The sequence below is a fragment of the Oncorhynchus tshawytscha genome, linkage group LG29 (genome assembly GCF_018296145.1).
Source record: "Oncorhynchus tshawytscha isolate Ot180627B linkage group LG29, Otsh_v2.0, whole genome shotgun sequence".
Classification (NCBI taxonomy): domain Eukaryota; kingdom Metazoa; phylum Chordata; class Actinopteri; order Salmoniformes; family Salmonidae; genus Oncorhynchus; species Oncorhynchus tshawytscha.
Window position 1 is genome coordinate 32,853,893 of NC_056457.1, and position 12,096 is coordinate 32,865,988.

General features: G+C 46.2%; 1 protein-coding gene across 1 annotated transcript in view; it reads right to left on the minus strand.

The window, feature by feature from the left end:
* Window positions 1-8,838: 8,838 nt before the first annotated feature.
* LOC112227620 (calponin-3) overlaps window positions 8,839-12,096 on the minus strand; it is a 28,203-nt gene continuing 24,945 nt past the window's right edge. Inside the window, exons 6-7 of the mRNA XM_042308620.1 lie at window positions 11,740-11,886; window positions 8,839-10,538 (exon numbers count right to left, since the gene is read on the minus strand). Coding sequence (XP_042164554.1) covers window positions 10,173-10,538; window positions 11,740-11,886 — 513 coding nt within the window. The 3' untranslated portion in view covers window positions 8,839-10,172. The remainder of the gene's footprint in view (window positions 10,539-11,739; window positions 11,887-12,096) is intronic.

Sequence of the window (12,096 nt, forward strand, 5' to 3'; positions counted from 1 at the left end):
CAGAGTACAGGCCTCGGTGTAATGCTCATTCCTTCGACGATAAAAGCGAATCCGACCATCACCCCCGGTGAGACAAAACCAAGACTCGCCAGAGAAGATCACTTTTTGCCAGTCCTGTCTGGTCCAGCGACGGTGGGTTTGTGCCCATAGGCGACGTTGTTGCCAGTGATGTCTGGTGAGGACCTGCCTTACAACAGGCCTACAAGCCCTCAGTCCAGCCTCTCTCAGCCTATTGCGGACAGTCTGAGCACTGATGGAGGGAATGTGCGTTCCTGGTGTAACTCAGGCAGTTGTTGTTGCCATCCTGTACCTGTCCCGCTGGTGTGATGTTCAGATGTACCGATCCTGTGCAGGTGTTGTTACAGGTGGTCTGCCACTGCGAGGACGATCAGCTGTCTGTCCTGTCTCCCTGTAGCGCTGTCTTAGGCGTCTCACAGTATGGACATTGCAATTTATTGTGCTGTCCTCATTCCTCCTCGCAGCATGCCTAAGGCACGTTCACGCAGATGAGCAGGGACCTTGGGCATCTTTCTTTTGGTGTTTTTCAGAGTCAGTAGAAAGGCCTGTTTAGTGTCCTAAGTTTTCATAACTGTGACCTTAATTGCGTACCGTCTGTAAGCTGTTAGTGTCTTAAAGACCGTTCCACAGGTACATGTTCATTAATTATTATGGTTCATTGAGCAAGCATGGGAAACAGTGTTTAAACCCTTTACAATGAAGATCTGTGAAGTTATTTGGATTTCTACAAATTATCTTTGAAAGACAGGGTCCTGAAAAAGGGACATTTAGTTTTTTTTGCTGAGTTAACTTACATTTTGGAAGCTAATAGTTTAATTTTACTTAAACGATAATTGTAATCATTCGATACTATTAACATGTAAATATTATTACTAATAGAATAAATAGCAGAAGAATAACCGCAGATTAAACAATGCTGTAAATTAAAAAAGTTACACCTAATGTAGGCTACTGACCCTTTAAGAGCTAGAATTGCTTTTGTACCAGATGTTGTGATTCTCATCAAAGATGTTTTGGTCTTCTTACAATATTCAAACTTTTTTATTACATATGATGTTATTTTGATGTCAGAAACTGAACAAGACCTGCAGAACATGTTATTATGTGCAGTCAGTTGGTGTAAAACATGGAGACTGGTGTTCAACCAGACTAAAACACAGATAATGTATTTTAGAAAACCAGGTACTAAGATAAATGTTTTTCAGTTTTGTTTTGGTGAAGACATTCTTCAGTTTACACGCAATTATAAACATTTGTGTCTTTTTATTGATGAACATATGACCTTTTCTGTACGGAACATCTGACCTGGCCGACTCAGGAAGTAGAGCTCTTGGGGGAGTTATAGGAAAAACAAACACTAAGATATTGGTTATGCTACGTATTCTAAACTGTTTCAGACATGCGCGTGTCCTGTTCTGGACTATTCAGCAGGAGTGTGGGGTGCTAAGAGGTGTGAGTGTGGGGTGCTAAGAGGTATTTTAAAACAAACATGTCCATAACAGAGTAGTACGTTACTTTTTAAGGTGTCCACAAGTTTGCACCTATACTTGCAATAACAGGGGACACGGGCTGGGAACCCTGTATGGTGAGACTATGGAATAGACTGTTGGATGGGCTGGGAACCCTGTGAGGGGAGATGGAAGGCCTGTATGGTGAGACTATGGAATAGACTGTTGGACGGGCTGGGAACCCTGTGAGGGGAGATGGAAGGCCTGTATGGTGAGACTATGGAATAGACTGTTGGACGGGCTGGGAACCCTGTGAGGGGAGATGGAAGGCCTGTATGGTGAGACTATGGAATAGACTGTTGGACGGGCTGGGAACCCTGTGAGGGGAGATGGAAGGCCTGTATGGTGAGACTATGGAATAGACTGTTGGATATGACAACTACCAGAATAGCTAGTAATGTTTTTCAATGCGATCTGTCCATAGGGGGAGACTAGGCAACTGAAATACCCTTTTCAACAGTCTGACTGTGAACATCTGTATGAAAACCAAAGTAAGGGAGACATAGATATGATTAAAAAACAACTGTTGATGCAATATGAAAAAAAATGGGTGGAGGTTTGATTTTTACATTAGTTTTTCACTCCTTATGCGATGTACAATGCAGAGAACACCGGAAGAAGAATTATGATTTAATTATCACAGTGAATTATTGTTATGTTTGTTTACGCGTCAAATAACCCCAGAAGGGATGGGTTGCCAATCAGCGATTTGACACAATAAAACATTTAAAAAATAATAAGATTATTCATTCATTCATTTAATTCATATAGAAAATGATCTAAACTAAAAACTCAACAAATATGTTGGAACAATCCTTGACGATTGCTGATCAATATCCAAAAACAGCCTACATTTTTGTTCTGAAAACCTACACCTCATTACCAATGTGAGGGGATATGGTGAAACGGTGTTGGAGTACTTTGCTGCAGGTTGTTCCAAACTCGAGCGGACCCGCATTGAGTTCACAAAAACTGTCTGAAAGGGACCAGGTGTGAAAAACAACTTAGACCGGTTTGTGTGGTTAGATAGGATCGTGACTGAAATGGTATGGTACTCTTTACAGGCTAGACCTACGCCAACTCGGCCGGTGTTCGGAGGTGGTAGTCACCGGCAGATCCCTTCTTCGTTTTCTGTTTGTTTTGTCTTATTAGTTGCACCTCTGTCTTTTGTGTTTGCTTGATGGGCTTCCTTATTTTTAGCTAGGCTACCCGGCCTTGTTTTGTGCGGGGTTACTCATATGTTACGTGTGTATGATGTTTGGTGTTCGTGCTCCGGACCTGGTACCCTGCGTGTTTGGGTTGGTCCACATTTTCCGCGCCCTGTGTTGTGGGCGGTTTTCGGTGGATATTAAAGTGCACTTCTTCCTGTGGAACTATTAGGTCTCTGCGCCTGAATCTTCCTCACGCACCTAGTTTCCCGTGACAACTGTTGAGTTTTATATACAGTACCAGTCAAAGGTTTGGACACACCTACTCATTCAAGGGTTTGTCTTTATTTTTTACATTGTAGAATAATAGTGAAGACATCAAAACTATGAAATAACACATATGGAATCATGTAGTAACCAAAAAACTGTTAAACAAATCAAAATATACTTTATATTTCAGATTCTTCAAAGTTTGCCTTGATGACAGCTTTGAAGACTCTTGGCATTCTCTCAAACAGCTTCACCTGGAATGCTTTTCCAACCGTCTTGAAGGAGTTCCCACATCTGAAGCGGGTACCAGTAGGGGTTGGGCCATACAGAAACCAGTGGTGGTTGGGCTGTACAGAAACCAGTGGTGGTTGGGCCATACAGAAACCAGTGGTGGTTGGGCCATACAGAAACCAGTGGTGGTTGGGCCATACAGAAACCAGTGGTGGTTGGGCCATACAGAAACCAGTGGTGGTTGGGCCATACAGAAACCAGTGGTGGTTGGGCTGTACAGAAACCAGTGGTGGTTGGGCCTACAGAAACCAGTGGTGGTTGGGCTGTACAGAAACCAGTGGTGGTTGGGCTGTACAGAAACCAGTGGTGGTTGGGCTGTACAGAAACCAGTGGTGGTTGGGCTGTACAGAAACCAGTGGTGGTTGGGCTGTACAGAAACCAGTGGTGGTTGGGCTGTACAGAAACCAGTGGGGTTGGGCTGTACAGAAACCAGTGGGGTTGGGCTGTACAGAAACCAGTGGGGGTTGTGCTGTACAGAAACCAGTGGGGGTTGGGCTGTACAGAAACCAGTGGTGGTTGGTCTGTACAGAAACCAGTGGTGGTTGGTCTGTACAGAAACCAGTGGTGGTTGGGTCTGTACAGAAACCAGTGGGGGTTGGGCTGTACAGAAACCAGTGGGGGTTGGGCTGTACAGAAACCAGTGGTGGTTGGGCTGTACAGAAACCAGTGGTGGTTGGTCTGTACAGAAACCAGTGGTGGTTGGTCTGTACAGAAACCAGTGGTGGTTGGTCTGTACAGAAACCAGTGGTGGTTGGGCTGTACAGAAACCAGTGGGGGTTGGGCTGTACAGAAACCAGTGGTGGTTGGGCTGTACAGAAACCATATTCCTTCTCGATTCCCCCAGTGGTGAACATTTGCCTTGTCTCACCCAATGTCAACATGCAAGGAAATGAGCTCTAACTACTGGACTGAGAAACAAGTCATTTACAGATAATGGCTGTATGACTGAATGACTCTCATACACCTCTCAGCTGGCTTATATCAGCACCAGCCACATACCTCTCTTCCTAAATGAAGACACAACTTGGATTTCAAATCAAATCAAATCAAATGGTATTGGTCACATACACATGGTTTCACACACAGGGCTAATGGTTAGCACGCTAGGCTAGTGAGAGGCATAATAGAAGCTCTACTCCTTCACCAGAGGCTGTGGGAGAACTTTAGTACAGCATCCTATGTAGAAGGTGATGACATGCTTTGGTCCTTCAAGCCAGACGCTGGACATTGCATCTGTAGCAGGATGCACTGTATCTTGGATGTGACCCATGACCCTAATATCCTGCAGCCTTTTAGTATGTGCATTGTTAACAGCCTTCCACTGGATCTGGTCTGGGATCAGGGCCTTGGCCTCCTCAGCAGGGGATGGATCTGGTCTGGGATCAGGGCATTGGCCTCCTCAGCAGGGGATGGATCTGGTCTGGGATCAGGGCCTTGGCCTCCCCAGCAGGGGATGGATCTGGTCTGGGATCAGGGCCTTGGCCTCCTCAGCAGGGGATGGATCTGGTCTGGGATCAGGGCCTTGGCCTCCCCAGCAGATCTCATGATGAGTAGCAGCCCGTCAGCTGCAGGAAATGGTCCCCCCCCACACCCACACCCACAGCTAGCCTCCATGTGTCTCTCCCACGAGACTGAAATATATTCTCCTTCACCCACCCCCATTCCTCATCTCCTCCATTCCCAAATCCCAGGAGAGGTGCTTTGAGTCACGGCACGAGGAGCAGCTAGCTGGAGCTCTCAGCTAATAAAGTTCAGACCTCAGAGGGAGGCTAGCTGGGAAAGGCTCATTCTCCCTTTCTATTGTCATTGGAGGAAACCAGCCATCCATCAGGTGTCATTAGATCCCAGACTGGCTCTATCACATTTATTTGTATTATTGTATTTAACCTTTATTTAACTAGGCAAGTCAGTTAAGAACAAATTCCTATTTACAATGACGGCCTACCGGGGAACAGTAGGCCACCAGCTAGCTGCTCCTTGTGCCATGACTCAAAGCACCTCTGCCTTGTTCAGGGGCAGAACAACAGATGTTTTTCCTTGTCAGTTCAGGGATTTGATCTGGCAACCTTTCGGTCACTGGCCCAACACTCTAACCGCAAGGCTACCCCACTGCCCCAACGGGTAGCCCACTGCCCCAACGGGTAGCCCACTGCCCCAACGGGTAGCCCACTGCCCCAACGGGTAGCCCACTGCCCCAACAGGTAGCCCACTGCCCCAACGGGTAGCCCACTGCCCCAACGGGTAGCCCACTGCCCCAACATTACACTGCAGAACCACTCCAGTAATATGAAAACACTAGAAATAGATACATGAATGAGTTATTGTTGTCTTTGAACATTATGGTCATTATTTTAAAGAAATATGCACAGTTTGTAATGTGAGATGAAGATAAAAGCAGTTTAAAACTACAGCTCCTCTGTTTGAATCCTGATGAACTACTTTTAAGTAGGATTCAAATGGAGGGTCTGTGGTTTTAAACTGCGTGTGCACCTTCTCTGTTCCCTATTCAACTCATTGGTAAACCTTCTCAGGTTACTGTGACTGAGCAAAAGACAACACAAATATGGACATTAATCAAGACCGAATGGAAGCCGCTTAAACACTAACAGTCCATGACTAACCAAGGTTACTCCACATTGTTTTAAAAACCTTCAGTACACAGGCTGTCTGAGCAGGATCTGTTGAGGTGTGTGAGCTTTTGTGTGTGTGTGTGTGTGTGTGAGTGAGTGAGTGAGTGAGTGAGTGAGTGAGTGTGTGTGTGTGTGTGAGAGAGAGAGGGGTCGGGGGGTATCTAGACAGTTGCAGGACTGGTTGGTTGGAGTTCTGCCTTCCCTTCAAGGTCTTCCTACCGTGTTACTGCGGTAACCACCTTTTTTGGACTGCATTCTCTTGAGTCTTGCGGTTTCATCTCGGATTCCACAGCTCTCACACAAAGCGCAGATTATTCCCAAGTAGCCAACTGACTAGGGATGAAAAAAGGAGACAACCATTGTCCAACACTAACGCTCTACAGCCCCGTCCAACACACAGACAGCCACCCTCAGAATGGACACACAGACACTCACCCTCAGAACGGACACACAGACAGCCACCCTCAGAACAGACACACAGATAGCCACCCTCAGAACGGACACACAGACAGCTACCCTCAGAAAGGACACACAGACAGCTACCCTCAGAACTGATTCACTGAACCATCCCTTTCCCATAACTCAAGAGGAATGCTAGTTCACTCATCACTTTGCTTTCAGATCAGCCTTTCTTCTGCATAAGAAGAGAGAGCAGCAAGCTTAACCTGTTTGACGTCTAATGTTTCTATGGATGCAGGAGGATCCACTAGTCCTCTGATCCACTAGTCCTCTAATCCCGCTAGTCCTCTGATCTGCTAGTCCTCTGATCCACTAGTCCTCTAATCCCGCTAGTCCTCTGATCTGCTAGTCCTCTGATCCACTAGTCCTCTGATCCACTAGTCCTCTGATCTGCTAGTCCTCTGATCCACTAGTCCTCTGATCCACTAGTCCTCTGATCTGCTAGTCCTCTGATCCACTAGTCCTCTGATCCGCTAGTCCTCTGATCTGCTAGTCCTCTGATCCCACTAGTCCTCTGATCTGCTAGTCCTCTGATCCACTAGTCCTCTAATCCCGCTAGTCCTCTAATCCCGCTAGTCCTCTCCCACTATCCTCTGATCTGCTAGTCCTCTGATCTGCTAGTCCTCTGATCCGCTAGTCCTCTGATCCTGCTAGTCCTCTGATCCGCTAGTCCTCTGATCCGCTAGTCCTCTGATCCGCTAGTCCTCTGATCTGCTAGTCCTCTGTCATGGTTGTTTATCGGCTTGTATCGCCAACCAAGCCATCGGAACTGTTAATCATGAAAAATCATTCCTGAGACAGCATTAATGCAAGGGTTTCTTTCTTCTGGCCACACAAACATATACAAGCAAACAGAGAGATGAGCCGTTAACATTTTAAATGATTAAGTTAAAAATGGTAAACAACTAAACGGTGAGTACATGATGTATGAAGGGACACGAGGACATTTTCTTTTCAGTTAATGGCTGTGTCCATAATGGCATATTCCATTCCCTTCAGTGCACTACTGTTGACTAGTGCACAACTGTTGACCAGTGCACTACTGTTGACTAGTGCACTACTGTTGACCAGTGCACTACTGTTGACCAGTGCACTACTGTTGACCAGTGCACTACTGAGGACATTTTCTTTTCAGTTAATGGCTGTGTCCACTACTGTTGACTAGTGCACTACTGTTGACCAGTGCACTACTGTTGACCAGTGCACTACTGTTGACCAGTGCACTACTGTTGACCAGTGCACTACTGTTGACTAGTGCACTACTGTTGACCAGTGCACTACTGTTGACCAGTGCACTACTGTTGACCAGTGCACTACTGTTGACCAGTGCACTACTGTTGACCAGTGCACTACTGTTGACCAGTGCACTACTGTTGACCGACCAGTGCACTACTGTTGACTAGTGCACTACTGTTGACTAGTGCACTACTGTTGACCAGTGCACTACTGTTGACTAGTGCACTACTGTTGACCAGTGCACTACTGTTGACTAGTGCACTACTGTTGACCAGTGCACTACTGTTGACCAGTGCACTACTGTTGACTAGTGCACTACTGTTGACCAGTGCACTACTGTTGACCAGTGCACTACTGTTGACCAGTGCACTACTGTTGACTAGTGCACTACTGTTGACCAGTGCACTACTGTTGACTAGTGCACTACTGTTGACTAGTGCACTACCATTGACTAGTGCACTACTGTTGACTAGTGCACTACTGTTTACTAGTTCACTACTGTTGACTAGTGCACTACTGTTGACTAGTGCACTATGGGCCCTAGTGCACAGTGAATATGATGCCTTTACAGACAAAGCCTGTGACTTTCTTTTGCTGACTTGTTCTGCTTCTGAGACTGACTGTGGTTACATAGTGGCCTACAGAAAACTGTGGGACATCAATTCAGACAGAGAGCTGCTTTCCAAAACCCCCTCAAAAGTAAGGCACTATATTATAGAGAACAGGTTGCCGTTTCAAACACAGCCCTGGTTTATAATTAGACATGGTGATAAATAGAGTAGGATTTATGGGGGTAATAAGAACATGAGCCCTGCTGGTTTTGGTGCTGGAGAGTTGGTTCCAAAACCATCTCTCTGACAGAACCCAGTGTATGGCTCATGAGGGCATGAAGTCAGAGTTTCGACAGCTCAGGAAAGGTGTCCCTCAAGGGTCGATGTTAGGGCCGGTCCTTTTCACACCGTATATTAATTATGTTGGTGAACATGTTAACTGTATGACACAATTGTGCCTCTAAAATTGAGAATGTTTTGCAGGATTTGCAACTGGCTTTGGATGCCGTTCTGAAACAACCCTTCCACCTGAAACTGTGCTTAATTCCAGAAAGACTCGTCGTTTTGTCTAACCTCAAAGCAGACAAATGGAGTCATTTGCAGATTTGAACTTTAAATGGCCAATTGATCAGAAGGGCATCTCTTCTTATAAGTACCTAGGCATGTATTTAGATGAACAGCTGCATTTCAAACAGCACATTGAACATTTTGACAAAGAAACTGAAGCTGAAATTAGATTTTTATTTTTCAGGAACAAATCTTGTTTTTCTATGTCAGTTAGGAAAGATCTTGTGCGAGGGCCATTTTTTAAATCTGTGTTGGATTCATAATCCATAACTAATGCAAGACCACTCACCCATCCCTGTCAACTATATAACATGGTGAAATGGCCCTCACTTCCTACCAGAAGGCATTGGTACATATTTGTGTACAAGGCAGTGCTTGTAATACATGTATTTTCTCCTGACTAGCACCATCACCATCCTACAGTCTCCACTCACAGTCAGTTCCTAGGGAAAGGACAGAAATGGGGGAAACAATCATTCTCCTACAACATTTCTTGGACTTTGAACAAACTACAAAATACTTTAAAACAGGAAGTGATGGTGCCGCTGCCTGAGTTTAACACTCTGATAGAAAAGGGAATGTAATTGACCATTCTAATAGTGTTTAATGTATTGTGTTGTGTGTGTACACTGACTACTTCCTGCTGATTTCTTGCCAGGTCACGATCGGGGGAAAAAAAGAGGTTTCTAACCTCAAGGCTATTTTCCTGGTTAAATAACATGGTGTGATAAGATGAGCCATACTGTATGCAATACAAGCAGAACATTCTGGTTTGGTCATCTGGTCTAATGAAAAAGCCATTAGAACGTACTCACTTCAGGATTTCAGGAAAAAGCTAAAATGGTCCATTTGGTTGAGATTGAAACCTGCTAAAATGAAATAGATTAAAATGTCCTGACTCCTCAACATTTTCCACTCACTTTGATTTGTATCAATAAAATAAAGAGAGTAATATTGGTCCTTTTAGGTTGGCTAGGAGATGGGTAAACATTTAAAAAGGATAAAAGCAGCTGGTAAACCTTTTAATTTTAATTGTGTGAATTCCTTTAAAAAGGGATGAGTAAAGCAGTCTGGGGATAAAAAACATGAAATGGCTGCAGATGATACAACATTTACGTCCACAATGTCCCATACCTCATAATGTAACAGTCGATTTAGAAGGAATGTTCTGAATCCTAATATCACACACCCTAAACACTGGATCTCAGGACTTTAACTTTAACTGACTGAAACCACTGCTGCTCATAATGGAAGAAGAGTTGGGAGGAGGTGAACAAGTAATGAACTCAAGGCAATATTTCCTCTCTTATGCTTCAATTTGAAAACAACAATAAAAAGAAGGCTACCGAGGAAAAAGACTGGATCTGTTTGTCGTGGATAAAATACACTGTCTAACTGTTCCGTCTAGCGGCTGTTATGGTGGAGCCGGATTAGCCTGGCAGCACAGACAGATCTGGGACCAGGCTAGTGCCGGATGGCCCTGAGGGGACAGCCCTAATAGTCGATGCCCTGGTCGACCTCGTTGTAGTGGGCCACGTCGCTGTAGTCGTCCTCTTCATGATAAGCCACTGGGTACTCCTCCCCCCCTCCCTCGTGGAGGAACTCCTCAGCCTGATAGTCACTGTCGCTGATCTCTGAGCAGTTGGTGCCCAGGCTCCCGTCGGCATGAATGACAGGCTCGGTGGGCGAGCCGCAGTACTTGGGGTCGTACACCTGGCGTCCTAGGCCATATGCACTCATGCCCTTCTGGGACGCTGCCTTGTTGGTGCCCATCTGCAAGGATATGGTGGAGTTGTCCACTTGCTGCACCTGCTTATTGTCGAAGATGTCACGACGCGTTCCCGGGCAGGACATACCGGCCTAGGAGAGGAGCGGAGAAGATGCGAGGACAGGGACACATTTAGGAGATTTCCAAGAAAACAGTTATAAGGCAGGAATATTGACCTGGATGGTCTTCTTCAAGACAACTATGAGTATTATTATATCAACAATGTGATTATGGTGATGTGCAAAGTATATCTAGACTCCCCTAACTCTCTGTTACATTCCCCCGGCTCTCTGTTACATTCCCCCAACTCTCTGTTACATTCCCCCAACTCCCTGTTACATTCCCCCAACTCCCTGTTACATTCCCCAACTCTGTTGCATTCCCCAACTCCCTGTTGCATTCCCCGGCTCTCTGTTACATTCCCCGGCTCTCTGTTGCATTCCCCCAACTCTCTGTTGCATTCCCTCAACTCCCGGTTACATTCCCCCAACTCCCGGGTTACATTCCCCCAACTCCCGGGTTACATTCCCCCAACTCCCGGGTTACATTCCCCCAACTCCCGGGTTACATTCCCCCAACTCCCGGGTTACATTCCCCCAACTCCCGGGTTACATTCCCCAACTCCCGGGTTACATTCCCCAACCCGGGTTACAACCAACCCGGTTACATTCCCCCAACTCCCGGTTACATTCCCCCAACTCCCGGTTACATTCCCCCAACTCCCGGTTACATTCCCCCAACTCCCGGTTACATTCCCCCAACTCCGGTTACATTCCCCCAACTCCCGGTTACATTCCCCAACTCCCGGTTACATTCCCCAACTCTCTGTTACATTCCCCCAACTCTCTGTTACATTTCCCTGGCTCTCTGTTACATACCTCAACTCTCTGTTACATTCCCCCAACTCTCTGTTATATTCCCCCAACTCCCTGTTACTCCCTGTTACATTCCCCCAACTCTCTGTTACATTCCCCCAACTCTCTGTTACATTCCCCCAACTCTCTGTTACATTCCCCCAACTCTCTGTTACATTCCCCCAACTCTCTGTTACATTCCCCGGCTCTCTGGTACATTCCCCCAACTCTCTGTTACATTCCCCAACTCCCGGTTACACTCCCCTGGCTCCCTGTTACATTCCCCCAACTCATTTGAGAGTGGCACTTGCTGGGTAGTTCCTTCCATTACATAGGTTCCATCATGGTTTCAAAAGGGGAAGTGGACCACTGTGAAAGCAACTGTGTGGGTTCCACCCGTAGACATACGGGTAGTGTTAAAATACATCATTGGCTTTACCTGGCTGGCTCCTTTGTTGGTGCCCATCTGCAGACTGATGGTGGTCTGGTCGTAAGGCTTGTCTGTCTGGGTCTTTGGGTCGTAAAGATGTCTCCTGGTCCCGTACGCTGTCATACCAGCCTGGCTTGCACACTTGTTGGTCCCCATCTAAACACGCAGGAACATAGAACCATTAGCTGAATAGGCCTATTACAGGTGTCTGACCTCCATTACAGGTGTCTGACCTCCATTACAGGTGTCTGACCTCCATTACAGGTGTCTGACCTCCATTACAGGTGTCTGACCTCCATTACAGGTGTCTGACCTCTGACCTCCATTACAGGTGTCTGACCTCCATTACAGGTGTCTGAACTCCAT